Below are 22,500 nucleotides of genomic sequence, written 5' to 3' on the forward strand. Positions count from 1 at the left end.
GAGCAGTTGGCTCACTGTCGTCGATTTCACCTATTTCAGCCATGGCCACAAGAGACGATATGGAATAAAGCAGAGATGAAGGCACTTCAAACACCAGGCATATACATGCTGCTGGCAGTAGGCTTATCAGTCAGTGCCGTAATATAATAATGAATGTTTTTCAATGTTTCTCTTCACAGGGCCCTAGCAAGACAATGAAAGAAATCATTAAGGCGACAGCAACAGCAACTAAAGTTTTGAAATGCAAAAAATGAATATTATGATATATAAACATCTTTATTATTTTATGAAGACAAGAACACCATAGCCCGCATTTGAACACGTCAACTTTCTGTCAACCCCGAAGCTGTTCCTCCCACAACTCCACCCCAAAATTTTCTGACCGCTTACATTTCTACGATAGTATTTTGTTCTTAGGCGTTATACAGCATCAGCAATGTACAATGAATATGTTTTTTTTTTTTTTTTTTTTTTTTTTTCAAACAACCAATGGCATGATTGCACTAAAAATCTAGCTACAAATTTAAACATTAAAGTTCATGCGTTTGAAATTTAGCGTGCTGCTTGTTTCATTTAGGGCAAAATGTGTACAAGCATATAGTTCAAGAAGTTTTAGCCTTAAAATGCGCTGTTTTGTTGCCCTTGCCTTCTTACCGGTAGATGATGTAGTCGATGGCTACGAGGAACTTGTAGATGATGATGATATGCCACAGTCGGTAGTTTCCTATTTTGAGAATAATTACATAGGCCCCCTTAGAGGAAGAGGAGAAAGGAGGCGACGTCTTGAACCACCATATCCATTAACTATTTGGAATGTTTGGGATAGATGCATGTCTGGGATTGCCAGAACTACAAATAATTTAGAAGCCTACCACAGCGCACCAAAAGACACAGTGAATATGAGTTATCCAAATATTTGAAAGCTCATAGATGTTTTGAAATGTGAAGAAAGGTTTTCTAGTTCCAAACTGCAGAAATTTATCCAAGGAGATGAGCCAATGCAAAAGAAAAAATATAGAGACATGAATTTGCGTATAAAAAATGTCATGGAGAGATATGATCCCAACCAAAAAATTACCTTTCAGAAAACAATCGCACACAATCTTAAATTTTAGAAATTAAATGCTTAACCAATATTTTTAAGAATTTTATTGTAACTTTTCTACTATTTTCTTTATATATTATCTTGTACTATAAATTTGACTGAAAATAAACACTACACTTTTTTTTTGTATTTATATTGTAACTTCCCCTTTCCTAAAAAAGATACAATATTAGAAGCAAATTTTCTAAAAATTACTTTCAAACTAAAATTGTCGTTAGACAATTCTTTTTTTAAGGAGAAAAGTTTTAAAAAGTACTTTTGAACTAAAATATCGTTAGACAATTCTTTTTTTTAAGGAGCAAAGTTTTAAAAAGTACTTGTGAACTAAAATTGTCATTAGACAATTTCTTTTTGAGGAAGCAAAAAGGGTCCAATATGTAAGACAAAAAAAAAAGGAGTGTCGAGAATGCGAAAATAAATAATTGAACTCGACGATTTGCCCAACGACGAATTGACTTGGGGACAAATTGAGCAACGATCAATTGAGCGACGACGAATTGCCGTCGACGAATTGACCGGACACCAGGAAAGACCATTACCGGGTGGTGGTTAAAATTTTCATGGGCCGGGACCACCAAAAGATAGATGTATTTTCCCTGGCCTTGATTATAATATGTTATAGCGGCTGTACAGAATACCCGATTACGCCGAAGTTTCGGCGCATTTTTTGCTTGTCTTTTTTTCCCCCCCTTCTTACACGGTCCCTTCATACACGGAGTGAATAAGGGCATTAGGCGGACAGAAATATGCTGATACGTAGATGAAATGGTAAAACTTGGCTCATCGTATTTGGAGATGATCTGATCATGTGAAAAGTTTGAAAGGTTGACGGACAATGGGGTAATCAAGAGGAGAGGAAGCATAAGAAAGTGAATGGGCAGGTGGAAGGAAAGAGGTACCGGAATAAAGGGCCCTTTATATATATATATATATATATATATAGATATATATATATATATATATATATTATATATATATATAGACCAAGAACCCCGCGGGGTCTCAACGTGCTGCTGGAGATTGTTATGTATATATATAATATATATATATAATATATATATTATATATATATATATATCTATATATATATATATATATATATATATATATATAATAAACTTTTCATTATTCTTTTTCTACCCTTTTTCAAAATAACAAAATACTTTTCAAAATGCTGCTGGTGAGTGTTGTTGTTATCATATATATGTATATATATATATATATATATATATATATATATATATATATATATATATATATATATATACACACACATATATATATATATATATATATATATATATTATATATATATATATATATATCTATATATATATATATATATATATATAAATCTCTCACCAGCAGCATTTTTAAAAGTATTTTTGTATTTTGAAAAGTAGAAAAAGAATAATGAAAATGTTTATATACAAGAATACTGAAATAAGAATGTTAGATAAAAGACTTGTAACTACTAAAAAAACAAAATCTGAATAAATCAAGACCTGAAATTACGATGCAAATGGGACGGAATATAAAAAATAACAGAGCTGTATTGACTCTTTTGCGAATCGGACCGAATGAGCCCATTTTCGTAATGAGAGAAGGAGAAAGCCTTAATAGACTAGTTGAGAAAAATGTCGGGAAGACCCATTTGCTTTTTTTAAGGTTACTAAAGATTTACGAAGGCTTTGTTTTTAATTAGGAAAGTTTTTATTTTTTATTTTTTAGAACTCCGGACCGATGATGAACCTCCCGTTACTTTTAACGAAAGAGGGGAGGGCGGTAAAATACGAATGTAAGGCAAATATATATATATATATCTATATATATATATATATATATATATATATATATATATATATATATATATATATATATAAAATTTTTTTTTTTCTTTTTTCTTTTTTGACAGAAGTTAAACCAAGGAAGAAAAATTGAATACGATGACGCCATTTCCAAAGTTCCCATTTTTTCTGGGAGACGATTTCCATAAACTGATCAAAATTCGCCTGTTTAACGAAAACCGCTTATGCTTTCCGAATTGTAAAAGAGCCAACAGCAGTCTCTCTCTCTCTCTCTCTCTCCATTTTGTACTTCCATCTCATATCCCGTCGTTGCTTTGTCTATTTCGCTTTCTACTAGTGATCTCTTTTTTTCTATTAATATTCGCTTGGTTTCCGTTTTCGTATTTTACTTATCATCACTACGCTCTCTCATTTCAGTCCCTATTTGCCTAACGGCGATCTGTTTTATCCTTTCCTTTATATAAGGACACTTCAGTGACATGGCAGGATATCTAGTGATTCTTAAGTTGCCAATCTTCTGATGAAACTTAGTTTATTCCATGATTAGCGCCTTTTGTTTTCTCTACTTTTATTCTTCTTGCGGAGAAGATATATCCTGCAGATGCTTCCGACGTTGCTGACCTCACGATGATTTACGTCGAATTATTTAAGACCTGACAATAAAATCCTCCCCCTGTACCACTAATTGTGCCATAACGGTCCCTAACACATGGCAATAAATCTACGACTTCTCTTATGAATCGTTTTTCGTTTTTTGAAAAACTATGGAGATGGCTATTTGTCTGTCCGGCCGCACCCACCTTGCCGGTCCGCGCTCAGATCTTTAAAACTGCTGAGGCTAGAGGGCTGCAAATTTTTTCATCATCCACACTCCAATCATCAAACATACCCAATTGCAGCCCTCTAGCCTCAGTAGTTTTAAATTTATTTAAGGTTAAGGTTTGCCATGATCGTGCGTTTGGCAACGCCATAGGACAGGCCACTACCTGAACGTGACTGAAAGTTTGATGGGCCGCTGGGCCGCGGGTCATACAGCAACATACGCTGATCAGAAAACTCGATTGCACCGAAGAAAATTTTTGCTTTTTTTTGTATACAAATACACGAGCAGACAAACAAATACACTACTATTTATATGTATACACAAATATCATATATATATATATATATATATATATATATATATATATATATATATATATATATATATATATAATATATATATATACATATATATATATATATATATATATATATATAATATTTGTGCATATATATATATATATGTGTTTGTTCGTCTGCTCGTGTATTTGTGTAAAAAAAAGCAAACAATTAGCAGAAGTTTTATATATATATACATATACAAAGCATAATATTAATTTAAAGGAGGATGTCTCAGAGAGGATAATTACTGCTTGGAAAAATGACAAACGAAACTCATTTCCTCTTTCTAGATGTGGTTTCGTGCTAACTACAGAATTAGATGTCGTCGGAAATTTCCATCCAAATAACACAAGATTATAACTGAGAGAAAATGATTACCGTAGCAATAAAAAAGGAGGGCCGAGGGAAGAAAGAAGACTGCAGTGGTATGACCATGTGATGAGAAGGGGTGAGACATAAATTTGTTTGTTTATTTGTATGGTGTCTTTACGTTGCATGGAACCAGTGGTTATTCAGCAACGGGACCAACGGCTTTACGTGACTTCCGAACCACGTCAAGAGTGAATTTCCATCACCAGAAATACATATCTCCAACACCTCAATGGAATGCCGGAGAATCGAAATCGCGGCCACCGAGGTGGCAGGTCAAGACCATACCGATCACGACACTGAGGCGTGATGCAGATGGAAGAGGAGGTGGCTGGTGAGAGAGAGAGAGAGAGAGTGAGAGAGAGAGAGAGAGAGAGGGGGGGGGGGGGGGGGCTGGGGGCTAAGCAGTGAAGTGGATGGGTATGATTATTATAGAAGATCTGAGAGAGAGGAGCAATCGTCAGAGGACGATGTGTTTTGACGGAGCCAGGTGGAGGAAAGCTGTCAGAAACATAGACCACACCCCCCCCCCACCGGACCCCCAAAAAAACCACGGCCCCCCCCCCCCCACCATCCCCACCGCAACAGAAGCGGGAAAAGATGCAGAGAAAGAAGCAGCAAAGTGGAACCGAGAAACCCGTTGTTAGGATTGATGGTCTTCAAAAATCCCTAATCACGCGAAAGTTTGGACGCGAACCAAATGTCCACGGGTGTCGAACCTGACAAAAAAAAAAAAATAAACAAATAAATAAATAAATAAATAAATAAATAAAACAAGTAAATAAAATTAAATTACATAAATTAAAAAAAAAGAAACTCTTATAGTGGAAAGGTGAATACCACACGAGGAAGTAAAAACTATAATTTAGAGGAATTGACTGAATAACAGTTTATATATGAGATTTATTCATAAGTCGATTTTGTCTCCAACGTAACAGTTGCTGTTTGCGACAGATCTTCATCTGATCGAGAAAAGTAATCTATCGCCAGTGAGTTGTGATATTCTCTCTCTCTCTCTCTCTCTCTCTCTCTCTCTCTCTCTCTCTCTCTTGGTGATTCTTATACTCAAAAGATGTTACTAATTTACTGTGTTTCCCAAATATCTAATTTTTCATTAAATCCTTATTAAGGGCAGGTTACGTGACCTCGTTCTGAGACTACATGCGGGTTCGAATCCTGCAACGGACGTCAGAATTACTTCATAATTCTTGCATTTGGATTTTAGGCTTTGGAATAACAGGTGTATCCAAAAAGCTTGAAAAATTCGAGAAATTAAGAGGCATTGTGGTTATGAGAAGTTTCATTAACTATCTTAGTTGGTCGAGGAGCAATTTTTGCTAAAGCACATTGAAAGTCCGCATCTAACATTCATTCGAGCGCCATGGGGAGGGCGTACCCCCTGGAAAACCCCTGGTCTAACTAGTCCGTGCCTGATACGGTCTTTCTGATGGTCATCAACAGCATAGGCGCCGTCAGCATCGGTTACTCGAGTTACCTGATTTCTCTTTAAATATATGAACTTATAAATAACTGTGGATTAGTTTCTCCACTAAGATCATCATTAATTCTCTTTAGTTTCAGTCTTCGTGAACAGTAAAGGGTCTTATTTATGGTGCGGATTAAGGAGTGGTTGAAATAGGCCCTTCAAAGGATGCAAACTCTCATCCTTAATTTAATGTAATCCATAATTATTCTCTCGAAGCATAAATAAATTACCCTTGATCTCATCTAATACATCATTTTTCTCCCGAAGCATAAATAAAGTCGTTTCTCAAGCCCTGTCCACACTAGGAAACATTGTTTGGAAACTGTTTACAAACAGATTGGAAACTGTTTGCAAGCAACGTTTCCCGTCCAGACCTCAGCTGTCGTCAGGATGCCTGTTGGTGCAGTAACCTCTGTAGTAATCTACTTGGCAGTTTTAAACAAAGCACTCGAGGAGGGATAAAAGAAAGAAAGAGAGATGGGTGAGGATGTTTTTAGAAAAAGGAGTATCTCACACACACATGCACATGTGTACATATACATATGTTTATATTTATGCATATGTGACATGTACATATAAATATATACTTATGCACATCTACATATGTAAGTATGTACATGTACATATGTAAATCAGAATATGTACACACACATATACGAGTATGTACAAATATACAAGTACGTACGTATAAGTGTATATTAGATATTTTAATATATGTAATGTATATGTATTCATATATACAAATATATACACGTATATTTACTATATACACATACATATCTTATACATGTGCATATGTGTGCATATACACACAGATACATTAAATGTTTTCCATTATGGATAGGAAAGAATTATACGGTAAAAAGTGTTTGCAAACAGTTTCCAAATTGTTTGTAAACTTTGTTTCCAAACAATGTTTCCTAGTGTGGACAGGCCTTCGCGAAGAATAAATAAATGAAACTTGATTTCATTTATTTATTCTTTCACCTAATACATCTCACTTCTCCCGAAAAAAAAAAGAAACACACATGTAAAGTCTACACAAAGAAGCTATTAAGAAATCCATTTACATCTGAATGCGGTAGAACATTTATTTTCGGATCTCTTTTTAAAAAGGAGATAATCCGGCCGTCATTTGATGCCGGCCCAATCTGACCCGGAATCCTTAGAAGGAAGGAGGTCGAGCGCGTCTCTCTCTCTCTCTCTCTCTCTCTCTCTCTCTCAAGCAGCCGAAGGTCCAAGGAAGCCAAGGAGACGGAAAAATGTTTATCCGTTTACTTAATATATATATTATATATATTTATATATATATATATATATATATATATAATTCATATATATATATATATATATCGAGCTACAAATGTCCTTTGATATCTAATTCGCTCTACTTGCGGAATTATTATATTCTCATATATGTTTAACCGAAGGGGAATTTTTAGGCGATAATAGATTTGCCGGCTCACGTACGACGGGATGGGTTAAGTTAAGGCTTCACTGTCGTCCTGGATTTGAAGGTGTCCATGGTTCGCGCCCGTGAGCCAGCAAATCTATTATCGCCCTAAAAAAATTCCCCTTCGGTTAAACATATATGAAAATATATTAATTCCCGAGGTAGAGCGAATTAGATATTAAAGGACATTTGTAGCTTGATATATGTATATGAATCACGGCAATGTGATATGACCTATATTTATATAGTATGTATAAGTATATATATAAAAATTATATATATATAATATATATATATATATATGTGTGTGTGTGTATATATAAAACATTATATATATATGATATATATATATATATATACTATATATATATATATATTAATATATTAAGTTTTTTCCGCCGCCGGTCTTTTCGCCGTTAGCACTTTTTGCCGTGAGGATTTTTGGCCGCAGAATTGAAAAAAAAAGGCCATTAACCGCGTGAAAGAAAAAAAAAAAAAACAAAAGAGTAGAGAAACAAAAGGAACCATTTAAATAATTACATTACAAGTAGTTTCAATACTGTAAACATTTCAAAACAACAAGCGTTAAAAAAAAATACATTACAACTAGCTTCAATACTTTGATATTTTAAACTAGCAGTATTTAAACTGCCAGTGGCCATGAAAATAAAATTCTCTCTCTCTCGCTCTCTCTCTCTCTCTCTCTCTTCCTCTCTCAATACTATAAACATTTCAAAACAGCAATCGTTAAACAAAAAAATACGTTGTTTTCTTCACTAGAGACCTTACGTTTATATTTCATTATTATTGAAGCGCTTGTATAATGGCGTATAGTACTGTTAAAACTAGCCGGGGAGGGAAAAAGTTAGTAGACGAAAATAATTTCGTTTATCGAATAGACAGAGCTAACGAAAATAAGAAGTATTAGAAGTCTGAAGTTAAAACGTGTAAGGCGAGAGTCCACACAGGAATTGAAAGTGAAGGTGATATAGAAATATACAAAAAAGTAGGTGATCATAGCCATCCAGCAAACCCATCAAAACCAGCAGTGTATGCTTCCTTAGCCAAAATAAAAGAGAGTGCTTCTGAATCACAATCATATGCCAGGTCAATAATTGCCAATGCTTCTGCGCATTTAGACGATGCTGCATGTTATCTAATGCAGTTTAAACACTGCAAGTTTAAAATATCAAAGTATTGAAGCTAGTTGTAATGTATTTTTTTTAACGCTTGTTGTTTTGAAATGTTTATAGTATTGAAACTACTTGTAACGTAATTATTTAAATGAATAAATGAAAAGATATGATTATCAAGATAGAGTGTGTGCCTTGGGCCATTTTGTTTCTCTACTCTTTTCTTTTTTTTTTCTTTAATGGGCTTTTCTTTTTTCAATTCTGCGGCCAAAAATCCACACGGCAAAAAGTTCTAACGGCAAAAAAACCTGCGGCAAAAGGACCGGTGGCGAAAATTTCCGTCGGCGAAAAGACCTGCGGCGAAAAGACCTAGAACCATATATATATAATTATATATATATTATATATAATATATATATATATATATATTATATATATATATATATATATATATATATATATGTGTGTGTGTGTGTGTGTGAAGAGAAAGAGAGAGAGAGAGAGAGACAGACTAAGAGAGAGAGAGACAGAGAGAGATAATTAATCAATCACAGCTCACTGAGGTCTAGACGTCCCTTTTGGCCATCCTATCTACTAACTTTCTAGTAACTATAGCTAAGTAATCTTCCCTCACTTTCACGCACATTTACAGTATCATCTAAAGCTAGCGAATAAAGGAATAAAGGAAGGCTGGAGATGACGAAGATGATGATAATGATGATTATGAGATCACGAAAAAGAAAATGGGAATTGGTAAGCAGAGGTATTGTAACATTTAGGATGAAAAACACAGGCAAAGGAATATTGGTCTCTCCTATTGAGTAGAAAAGTCTTACACGTAGAGTATGTTACTGTACTCCAGTGAATACACAAACAAACAATCGAACATGCAAAAGATCCCCTGAGTTGCAGTTATTCTAGGTCTCATCAAATCCTGTCGAATTAAGTTTGAATCCCAGTGTACCAATCACAGATAAAATTAACGTAAATTTCGATAAAAATATATCATTTCCCATAAATCGGAACGCGTTCAAACACAGTGAAGGATTTGAACATAGACTAGTGACAATTGCACAGCAAAAACTACATGCAGTTAGGTATATATAACACTTGAAATATACATTCCAGACTTCCAGAAGAGCAAATCTCGTGCTGGCAAAAAGCCAGCAAAAAATAACCCTCAAAGTTATTCGAAGTCCATGGCTTGTTGCTACAAAGGGAACAGATTATGTATTCACGAAGACAACTGCAAGGGACGCGTCAATTTCAATATATATTTTTTTTGGTCCAAACATTTTCGACTTGCTATTCAAGTCTCAGACGTGTCTCTCCTGGGAGGGAGCAGGCCTATGCATACCTACAAAAAAAAAAAAAAAAAAACAATGCGACATACTGAATGTTAAGTAGCGAAGAGACTGGAATAACCTTTCTACATCCACAACAAAGCAGCTAATCATGGGCAACTTCACACAGATGAATACACACACACACACACACACACATTAGTCATTCCCGTCATAATACTTGAAACTACAGTTCTTTGTTGGCAAACGTAAAACTGAAATATAAAAATGAAAGTATGAGTTACATGGTGATTAAATTACATACATAATATATATATATATATATATATATATATATATATATATATATAATATATATATATATATACGTATATATATATATATATATATATACTATATACATATATATATATATATATATATATATATATAATTTATATATATGTGTGTGTGTATATATTTCTGTTTCTGATGGCTCAGTGGTCAAAGTCATTGTCTATCTTTGTTTCTAAATCAGGCAGCCGTTCGAATCCCAAGGGTGACGAAGCATATATCTATCACTCGTAATACGCCCTTTTGGAGTTATTTATTCCCGATGAATAGTGAATTGGATATTAAACGATATTTTTGTAGCTTAAAATTTTTAATATAAAAACATATATATATATATATATATATATATATATATATATATATATATATATATGTTTTATATATGTTTTATATGTCTCACCACCAGTTTTCATAAGGTGCTTATTTGAAAGCGTCATAACCATCACTACTACTAAACGCACTCATCAAAAGTTCATTAAAGATACCGTAATTTCGGAGCGACAAATTCCAAATTACCCACGAGTTCTTTCCATCTCATTATCAGCATCGGCTTCTCATTAATGAGACCGAGTGCCATCGTTTCCCGTGAGGCGGCCCTCATCTAGTTAAAACTTGGTTAATTGTCGTCGTCTTGAGAACGACAATTTCAATTCATAAAGTCTGTTTTAGCGTCGGTAGGACGTACTGTAATGTAAAATATAGCTTTGTTATACATTGTAAGAGTATCATTGAACATGTGGTATCATCGGTGAGAAAGATAAAAATATTGATAGGGGCAAATAATTCCTATAATATAATATAATATAATACATTATATATATAATAATATATAATAAATAATATAATATAATAATATATATATATATATATAATAAATATAATATAATAGCTATGTTTATAATTCTAGTAGCATCACTAAACATATCTAACTTAATTTTTATGAAGTACCTTCAGTATGAAAGATAACAAGGCGTGATCCGACCCCCAGCTTACTCGCGACGCATGCTAAAATCTATTGTCAAACACGTTGTTTCACCAACGAAAATTAAAATAAATACGTTGTTTTATGAGAAATAATTATTCTGTAATGTTTAACATGCACACTTTTTAATTTTTTTTTAAATTTTCATTCTAATAAATAAACCATAAATGTCCTATCCTGAAATTTCTGTAACTTTAACTCAACGCGAAACACCTTTTTCGGACCCTTTTAGACTTTTCCATAGACATTTCCTACCCAACAAGAACAAGAACAACAACAACAACAAAGAAGTTTGTAGGCTTATTCCCAGAGTAAGCGAAAATATAGATGCTGTTGAATAACTGTGAAAATAATTGAATAATTGTAAATAAATCTAGTAGTATCACTGAACATATCTAACTTAATTTTCATGAAGTATCCTCTGCCCATATGATAAAAAAAATGCCGATTGGTAAATCTAGGAAACATATGGGGCACAAGAACATAATGAGATCATGACTTATTCTCAAGTTAACAGACATCCGATTATACCATATAACCTGCAAAAGAAAACGCACTACATTTCACTAAAGCAAGAAAGAGTGGGCACCATATAGTTCTCCTAATCTGTGAATAATGTCCAAACTAACATCTACAGAAGAGGCAAAGTTAGGCAGGAGTTGAAGAGAATTTAAAAATGGAGACAAAGGTCTTTCATACGTGCACGTTTTTTTTGGGGGGGAGGGGAATATCTTATATTTTACCTTATGCCAATTGCCACTACGTAGCAAATAGCGGTAGCAATATAGGCTATAAAATCCTTATATGAAGAACGTATCATCCCCTAAACACAAAATATTAATTATCCTGGTAGGACTTATGCGCGATCCTCAATACGTATCAAGAATGATCTTAATCAAAAAACATATTTTTTTTTACCACAAAATTAATGGTGTTCAAACACCAAAAAACAAAGCCACTTCAATCTTTTACATCAGCATCAGGCGTCTTTTACTCAGCCTCGACAACTAAACAGACTCTCCCATCAAGCACAACAAGAAATAAAAACAAAAGCTTTTGGAGGAAACAGAATCTCTGGTTCATAAAAGGGACCGTCCAAAATCTGAAGAAATGATACGGCCTATCAAAGGACCATCCAACCACTAGTTATTCTTCAATACGAAGAGCAACATATTCACTTTAAGATCCTCCAGAAGACATACGAGAACTGCAAACCCTGTTTCAAGAAATTCTAAATTCTGAATATATATATATATATATTCAGAAATTCCGAACAAGACTTTAGGAAACCTTATTGCTTTGGTGAGCAGCGCCAATGAGCAGAGGGAAGGCGCTCATTGCTGGTTAAACAAAACCCCTCTGCAATGATATGACCCTGTGGTGACACCCCAGCAGTGAGGCATCACTGCCGTCAAAAGCGCGAGAGTTTAGAGAGAAAGAGAATATGGCTAAATTGCATCAGTTTCATTCAGTTTATACAGTGTTGTCTATCTAACAACTTTTTTGGGGGTTACTACATTCAGCATGTAATTCGACAAAGGATAACTGTAACTTTTATTAAGTAACTACAACTGTTATAACGTATTCGTCCTCGATGAAATTACGAAAGTTTGCAACTATTTCCCCTCTCCCTGAAAAAAGTAATTGTTAGAAAGACAGACGAAACCCTGTATAATCTGAATGCACCTGATACAGCTGTCACTCTTGACGCTATGTATTATTATTATTATTATTATTATTATTATTATTATTATTATTATTATTATTATCTAGCATTTCAAAGAACCAACGTCTGAAGACAATTCAAAAGCAGGGCTTTCAACAAAGAGAGGAAAACCAAATAATAACAAATTATAACAAACAAATAAAAATGTATAAATACATATATGCATGAGTATGATGACGAATCAGTTAAAAAAAACTAGCCAAGAGTGCTAATCTTTTCAGGTATAAGTAGTATTACCCTCACTCTCAATCTTATGCAAAATTCACATCATTGGAGATAGTGCCGCGGAAATTAAATCTACCACTACCAACTTATACAAGATAGAGAGAGAGAGAGAGAGAGAGAGAGAGAGAGAGAGAGAGAGGAGAGGGAGATCGATGCCGCTCTGGCTTTTCGTAAGTCGAAATGCCTCTTTAATGGTTTTCCAAGATGATGAAATGTCAAAACTCAGATTTCATGAGGATCGTACAGGCCAAGAGAAGGGTGCAGAACGAGCCCCCCCCCCCGTTTTTTTTTTTTTAATAAAAGAGGAGACGGAATACTCAGTTACTAGAAGAGATAAACTGAAAATGAAACGAACTCGGTGACAGTAAAAGGCCAGAGAAGAACCTAGAAGAAATAAAAGGATAACAAGTAATAAGGCGAATAAAAGAACTCGCCAATATGGATGAAAAATGAGATCCTGCCTAATGGTGACTGGGTATATCATGACCATGAACTTTTTTATATACTTACAGATATAAGACACACACATATATATATTATATATAAATTATATATATTATATATATATATATATATATATATATATATATATATACATATATATACAGTATTAAAAGGTTCAAAATAGCCTAATTGAAGACTGGGTCTATCTTTAACTTATTTATAAACAAATCTTGACTTTTTTCAAGTAAAGTTAACGCATACATTTTTTCATTTTTTATATAATTAATAATTTGATGGGTTTTTTTCACGTTATTGTCATTCATAATGTTTTTAATGAGTATGTTTAAATGTTACAGACATGGTGATGTACTGAGATTATCGTGCGAAACGTTTCTTCTTATGAATAAACCATGGATTTTATGAAGGTTTTTTTATGGACCCTGCTGTTTACTGAATACAATATAACATGCACACAAATATTTATATACATACATATACATACATAACACGTACATATATAAATGTATATATATATATATATATATATATATATATATTATATAATATATATATGTTATGTGTGTGTTCTACAGGAGAATAAACCGTTTAAACCCACCTTTTTTATCTTTTACCTCTGAACATTACTTTACACCAGATGTGGAAAAATCCACGAACAATTAGCCGACTGCAAATACATTAGAATGCTTTCAAAGACACAGTAATATGACGAAAGTATACAGAAAAAGACAGACATCGAAAGTAAAACCAAAATATGTTATTGCTGTGAATTTAACATAACCGACGAAGGAGGAGGAATGTATTACAGATAGAGAGAGAGAGAGAGAGAGAGAGAGAGAGAGAGAGAGAGAGATTAGAGATATAAAGTAACTCGGTCATGAAGGGATTGATTGAAAGATGCCTACTACTCAAGAGCGGGACGAACGAAGGTTTTCGTTTGTTTGTATGGGTGTTTTTACGATGCATGGAACCAGTGGTTATTCAGCAACGGGACCAACGGCTTTACGTGACTTCCGAACCACGTCGAGAGTGAACTTCTATCACCAGAAATACACATCTCTAACCCCTCAGTGGAATGCCGGAGAATCGAACTCGCGGCCACCGAGGTGGCAGGCAAAGACCATACCCATCACGCCACTGAGGCGCTACGAAGGAAGGTGAAAGAAAAATGGAGAAGGACTTAATTGTCATAATGAAGAGAGTTGTCAATATAAGGCAAATATGTCGGTGCAGAATAAAGGCTCCGAGTTCTCATTAGTCGTCTATTTCTGGATTCGATTTTTCCTTTGATATTATTTCGAAAATCCAAATTGGAAATTAAATCAGTTTCTCTATTTCCATGATCACCTTCTAACCGACACTGTACTTGAATAGATACGGTTACTGTGAACAAGAATAATAAATATATCATTTTGCGTTATGCTTGAATAAATATGGTTACTGTGAATAAGAATGATGAATATACCATTTAGCGTTATACTTGAATAAATATGGTTACTGTGAACAAGAATAATGAATATATCATTTTGCGTTATACTTGAATAAATATGGTTACTGTGAACAAGAATAATGAATATATCATTTTGCGTTATACTTGAATAAATATGGTTACTGTGAACAAGAATAATAAATATATCATTTTGCGTTATACTTGAATAAATATGGTTACTGTGAACAAAAATGATAAATGTACCATTTTTCGTCTCACTTGAATGAATATGGTTACTGTGAAAAAAATAGAGATAAATATACCATTTTTCGTTTTTATTGAATAAATATGGTTACTGTGAACAAGAATAACAAATATGTCATTTGCGTTTAACTTGAATAAATATGGTTACTGTGAACAAAAATGATAAATATACCAATTTGCGTTTTACTTGAATGAATATGGTTACTGTGAACAAGAATAATAAATATACCATTTTGCGTTTTACTTGAATAAATATGGTTACTGTGAACAAGAATAATAAATATACCATTTTGCGTTTTACTTAAATAAATACTGTTACTGTGAACAAAAATGATAAATATACCATTTTTCGTTTTTCTTGAATAAATATGGTTACTGTGAACAAGAATAACAAATGTATTATTTGCGTTTTACTTAAATAAATATGGTTACTGTGAACAAAAATGATAAATATACCAGTTTGCGTCTCACTTGAATGAATATGGTTACTGTGAACAAGAATAATAAATATACCATTTTGCGTTTTACTTAAATAAATACTGTTACTGTGAACAAAAAGGATAAATATACCATTTTGCGTTTAAGTGAACAAACAACGTACGCCAACGTAGAGGAATAAAAACGTACATTTAATTTGATAACGACCCACAGAAACATCGAACTGATAGAATGCCCCGAACAAAAATAATAATTATACCATCTTGCGTTTGACTGAAAAACCAGCCTCATCTCACATGTGGCAGGTGGCATCTGGAATGTGAGTGCACAAGTCAAAGAAAATCCCCTTCATTTGCAGATATTCAGGGGCAGAACATCTTATAAAAGGTCGTCTATTTGAGAAAAAAAAGCAAGGAAAAAAGAAAAAATAGAAAAAAGGTGACAAAATATCCTTGGGAAGAAAATTGGAGTCTATTCAGCAATATGAATAGCGTGGACTTCCAGCTAGGTATTCCAGGCATGCAATCTTCTCTCTCTCTCTCTCTCTCTCTCTCTCTCTCTCTCCCTTACAGGGACATACATAGGCACGCACACACGTTTTCCTACTCAACAGAAAAAATTTCGGTCCGCTAGTTACATTTATGGCTTTTTTTATTCCATATCATGTAGAACGCAATGTTCAGATACAAAAAAAAAGTGGATTTTGAGTTTTATTCTCTTGTCTACGTGTACACATAAATATATACATAGGTATATATGAACAGTATTGTATACAATATTATATACAAATATATCTAAATGTAAATATATATATATATATATATATATATATATATATATATATATATATACATACACACACACTCATGTATATATATATATATATATATATATATATATATATATATATATAATATATATATTATATATATATATATATATATATATATATATATATATATGATATGAGTGTGTGTGTGTGTGTGTGTGCGCGCTTAATATCTGTCGGTATGGAAAAGCCAAGGGTAACAAATCAATTGGCAAATCCATCACTCCCCGAGATTACACTCCAGTCTGTTCGATTAGCAATTTCTCTCTCTCTCTCTCTCTCTCTCTCTCTCTCTCTCTCTCTCTCTCTCTCTCCGGTGGTGTTTATCGGACGATCTTGCGTGTAATAAGGATTTAACACCTATTAGACACGGATGGAGTTACCTTCGCTACTAATCTGCAGTAACACTTTAATGCCTGCGATGTTGCTGATGATAAGAAGTTGGATTCTTTTGGGAATCCAACAGATTCCAACGTTGGAATGGCCAAGAATGACGTGGGAACAAACATCTGACATGGTCTCATTTCGGAATGAAGGAAAATTAACGTACCGCTGTAAAGAAACTCGGGAATGAAAGGGTGAAGTATACCAGAGATAGGATCAGTCGGAAATGAACACACTGAACGTTGGGGCTCGCTTCAAAATGAAGAAACAATTACACGAAAGATCTAAAATGAAAATGAAACCCCCTTTCATTCTTTTTTATTGTACCTACGTTCACATTCTCTTTCTTCCATCTGACTTTCCACCGTCTCCTAACAATTGTGTCTTAGTGCAATTGCTTTGAAGTTTTCTTCCTGCTATACACCTTTCGAACCTTTCTACTATCAGTTTCTCTTTCAGCGACGAATGCCCTCGTGGGTCCCAGCGCTTGGGATTGAGCCAGATTTCTATATTCCATTCCTATATTCTGGAATGGTGAGAAATGCGTCCTCTCTCGATGGACATAAAATATGTTCTCTGGAACTATCAGAACAATGAGAACACCAGCCACAGAGACAAGACAAACGTTTTAATTGGAAAATACAATATTGAATATAGCATTTAAGCTCAGAGGCCAAGAACTGGGACCTGTAAGGTCAATCAGCGCTGAAACGGAAACTGCCATGGAGAAGGTCTGAAAGGTGTAACAGGAGGAAAACCTCAAAGCAGTTGCACTTTGAAATAATTGTTAGGAGAGGGTGGAAAGTGATGTGGAAGAAAGAGAATATGAACGGGGGTACAGCAAAAAGAATGAAAAGGGTAGCAGCCACGGCTGAAAAATAATAAGTAACAGTGTGTTCCATTTTCCCAAAAGACAAAAATAACTTCAGATTCACAATCATACGAAAACATCTTTTAATGGAAAGTATGACATGGGATTTTCAGAAATTCCAGCTTTAGTTTTCTTAAAAAGGAAACTACTGAAAGATGGCTTTTCGTCTCTCCGCCCTCAGATCTTAAAAACTAGTGAGGCTAGAGGGCTGCAAATTGGTACGTTAATCATCCACCCTCCAATCATCAAACATACAAAATTGCAACCCTCTAGCCTCAGTAGTTTTCATTTCCTTGATTTAAGGTAAATGTTAGCCATCATCGGCCGCATGGCAATGCTTTACGAAAGGCCACCACCGGGCCGTGGCTGAAAGCTTCATGGGCCGCGGCTCAGACAGCAATTTACCAAAGGTGTCGCGGGAACTTACCGGAGGCGGCACGTCGTCCGTCCCTGGATGTGTCTTCCCGAGCAACATGATGGCATAATGGCGTCCGTTCTCTCCAGACATCAGATGCACGCCCACGGCCAGCACAGCCCATCCAGATGCCTGAGGAGGAGGAGAAGGAAAAGAGCAAATTAAATTAAACATCTCGTGATGCGATTCAATGAGACAGTAAGCGCTCGGAAATGATGTTTTTGGAATGATTAATTTCCATGAGTCTGTTTTGCATTAACAAGGAGATTCTATACACGTACATGCACACGCACACACACACACACACACATATATATATACATATATATATAATATAAATATTCTCCTGTTTTTACAATAATGGTATAAGGTATGGAGCTGCAAACCCCATGCCAGATTGATGGAAATGGTCTGAGGACTTAGGGTGAAGACTCTTAACCGGAGGTGTGTGTATAAGGATAAAAAAAAAAATAGTTTATTGCCACTGAGTCTTTGCGGTGACTGAAGGGTAAAAAGAAGGTACAAAAAGCGTAAAAGAAAAGGACAAGTTTAGCCATTGTTTTCAACAAAACTATTATTATTATTATTATTATTATTATTATTATTATTATTAATGCGTAAAGTAAGCCTAATTACAAAATTAGTCCACTAAAGGCAAACGAAAAACAAAGGTATTAACGGTAGAAAATATAATAATATTTAAGGAATAAAAAAACTACATGAATATAAAGGAGAAATCGAAGAATAGTTGCTGAAGTTAAGGTCAGGGGTCATGGCACTTTTGAGTAGCATTACATCCCCTGCATTACTAATGACTTGAGAGAGAGAGAGAGAGAGAGAGAGAGAGAGATAAGGCGAGTAATACGAAGAGGGTGGTGAAGGCACACTAGACTTTTAGGGCTAATAAGTTGCTCCGTAGAGAATTGGTCCATTGAAAGCAAAACGAAAAACAAAGGTATTTACAGTAGTAACAGTAAAACATATAATAATAGTTAAGGAATAAAAAAAACAACATGAATATAAAGGAGAAATCAAAGAATGATTGCTGAAGTTAAGGTCAAGGGTCAATTTGGCATGAGAAACGTTATGAACAAACGAATCTCAGAATAGGAGCAGCAAGTAGCGAGATCTCGTCGGAACACAGCACCTGGATTTAATAGGATTTGATGATCGTGGAGGACAGAGGAAGAGAGGCAGACAGGAAAGACGCAAGTGTCGAATGGGTTAACTCAAGTTTGGGGATGTTTGTGAAAAAGCCACACTGCTAAGAATATGACGGCAATTAAGAGGGCGAAGAATGAAAAATCAACAAGAGTTTACGAGATCACAGGTATAATAATAATAATAATAATAATAATAATAATAATAATAATAATAATAATAATAATAATAATAATAATAATAATAATAATAATAATAATAATAATATGTGGCGCCGTGGAGGAGTTGGTTAGGTCTTCAATAGACTTAAGTCAAGTTAAGCAACATTGGGGCTGGTCAGTCGTTGGATGGGTGACCGCTCTCCTCGGCGTTGATTCCTTGGGAAAGGATCTTTACCATAATTTCCTCAGTCTACTCAGCGTAAATGAAGTACCTATCCTGATGGGGTAGGGTCCAGCTATGGGTTAAATAGCAAAACTCAGCAATGATGGAAAGAAATGAAGGAATAAACGACAACGACGTAAATGGAACCTCTGGCAACAGAGGAGCTTCGTCCGGCAACCAGGTATTCAACCCAATTGAAGGGGAAGACGTTCAGGTACTGGAAGGTCGTCTCCCAGAACTGATCACCAACAACGAAAGTAATCAACAGCCTGAGATTGGAGCTACAGAGGCAAAAAGGAAGAAATGGACAAGAGAAGAAAATAAGGAAATATGGAGATGCTACATCAGAAGCAACCCGACGGAGAGAGGATATAGAAGAAGATTGATCAACATCTGGAATGAAGAATAACACCCCCCAAACAGAGCCGAGGCTGGCAGATCAAGTAAGGAACATAAAGAAAAAGAACTGGCTCTCCCCAACAGAAAGAGAAGAACTGGAAAGGGAAATGTCACACGACAACGAATTACACGAAGACGAACTGAGAGACGATGCTACAGAAGACGACAGGGAGGATGAAGTATCAAACAACGACACACGAAGAAACACCGACGAAGTAACAGAGAGGACGGAATGGGTAGAAAAGATTAGACAATGGATGGAGCCAGATACAGAGAGAACAAAGATCCCCACCATGAAAGCCCTACAACACCAAGAAATTAAGGGAGAAAACAAGTGAGGTCAATGAAATAATGGGCCTAATACACACCACCAGTATCACAGAAACAAATAACTTGACATATGCAGGAGCAAGATTAGTAGCAGAACTGATGGGGATTCGAACACCAACACCACCGTCACAACCAACCCAACAGAAACCAAAACAGAGCAACCTCCTTGGAAAAGGCGCCTGGAAAAGCAAATCATGGTGATGAGATCTGACTTGAGTAAACTGAAAGAGATGGCAGAAAAAAGGCTAAGAAGCAAGAAAACAAAGGAGGAACTCAACGAGAAATACAAAGTACAAGAGAGGGGACTAAAACAACACAATAGAAGATGTAAAACAGAGGCTTAAGGCCAAAGCACAACAAGATCCAACGGTACATGAACAGGAATAATGGATACCAACAGAACAAACTATTCGGAACCAACCAGAAAAGGACTATACAGCCAACTAAGAGGGGAAGACAACCACCCAGAAATTCCTGAAGCCGAACCAAGTAAGAGACTCTGGGAAAAACATATGGAGCAATCCGGTAATCAACACAACAAACATGCAACATGGCTCCAGGAAGTCAAGGAAGAAGAAACAGGGAGAATAAAACAAAGATTCACAGAGATCACGACAGACACAGTCAGACACCAACTAAAGAAAATGCCAAACTGGAAAACCCCAGGTCCCGATGAACGTCCATGGATACTGGCTCAAAAACTTCAAGGCCCTACACCCACGAATAGCAGAACAACTCCAGCATTGTATCTCAAATCACCAAGCACCCAAATGGATGACCACAGGAAGAAACATCCTTAGTACAAAAAGACAAGAGTAAGGGAAATATAGCCAGTAACTACAGGCCTATCACCTACCAATAATAATGTGGAAGTTACTAACAGGTATCATCAGTGAAAGGCTATACAACTACCTAGAGGAGACAAACACCAATCCCCTACCAACAGCAAGGCTGCAGAAGGAAGTGTAGGGGCACAAAAGACCAGCTCCTGATAGACAAAATGGTAATGAAGAACAGTAGGAGAAGGAAAACCAACCTAAGCATGGCATGGATAGACTATAAGAAAGCCTTCGACATGATACCACACACATGGCTAATAGAATGCCTGAAAATATATGGGGCAGAGGAAAATACCATCAGCTTCCTCAAAAAATACAATGCGCAAGCTGGAATACAATACTTACAAGCTCTGGAATAAGACTAGCAGAGGTTAATATCAGGAGAGGGATCTTCCAGGGCGACTCACTGTCCCCACTACTCTTCGTAGTAGCCATGATTCCCCATGACAAAAGTACTACAGAAGATGGATGCCGGGTACCAACTCAAGAAAAGAGGCAACAAAATCAACCATCTGATGTTCATGGACGACATCAAGCTGTATGGTAAGAGCATCAAGGAAATAGATACCCTAATCCAGACTGTAAGGATTGTATCTGGGGACATCAGAATGGAGTTTGGAATAGAAAAATGCGCCTTAGTCAACATACAAAAAGGCAAAGTAACGAGAACTGAAGGGATAAAGCTACCAGATGGGAGCAACATCAAACACATAGATGAGACAGGATAAAAAATACCTGGGAATAATGGAAGGAGGAGATATAAAACACCAAGAGATGAAGGACACGATCAGGAAAGAATATATGCAGAGACTCAAGGCGATACTCAAGTCAAAACTCAATGGAGGAAATATGATAAAAGCCATAAACACATGGGCAGTGCCAGTAATCAGATACAGCGCAGGAATAGTGGAATGGACGAAGGCAGAACTCCGCAGCATAGATCAGAAAAACCAGGAAACAAATGACAATACACAAAGCACTACACCAAGAGCAAATACGGACAGACTATACATAACACGAAAGGAAGGAGGGAGAGGACTACTAAGTATAGAGGACTGCGTCAACATTGAAAACAGAGCACTGGGGCAATATCTGAAAACCAGTGAAGACGAGTGGCTAAAGAGTGCATGGGAAGAAGGACTAAATAAAAGTAGACGAAGACCCAGAAATATACAGAGACAGGAGAAAGACAGAGAGAACAGAGGAC

General features: G+C 35.4%; 1 protein-coding gene across 5 annotated transcripts in view; it reads right to left on the bottom strand.

Annotated features, from left to right (window-relative positions):
- The window catches only part of LOC135223769 (CD151 antigen-like), a 144,492-nt gene that overhangs the window by 81,150 nt on the left and 40,842 nt on the right, over nt 1-22,500 (bottom strand). For all 5 annotated transcript variants that reach the window (XR_010316581.1, XR_010316583.1, XR_010316582.1 and 2 more), the window contains one exon: nt 18,193-18,312. Coding sequence is in view for 2 of the 5 variants with exons in the window: in XM_064262537.1 (XP_064118607.1) it covers nt 18,193-18,312 (120 nt within the window). In the remaining 3 variants the exon portion in view is untranslated. The remainder of the gene's footprint in view (nt 1-18,192; nt 18,313-22,500) is intronic.

This window comes from Macrobrachium nipponense, chromosome 10, assembly GCF_015104395.2.
Source record: "Macrobrachium nipponense isolate FS-2020 chromosome 10, ASM1510439v2, whole genome shotgun sequence".
In the NCBI taxonomy this organism is placed as follows: Eukaryota; Metazoa; Arthropoda; class Malacostraca; order Decapoda; family Palaemonidae; genus Macrobrachium; species Macrobrachium nipponense.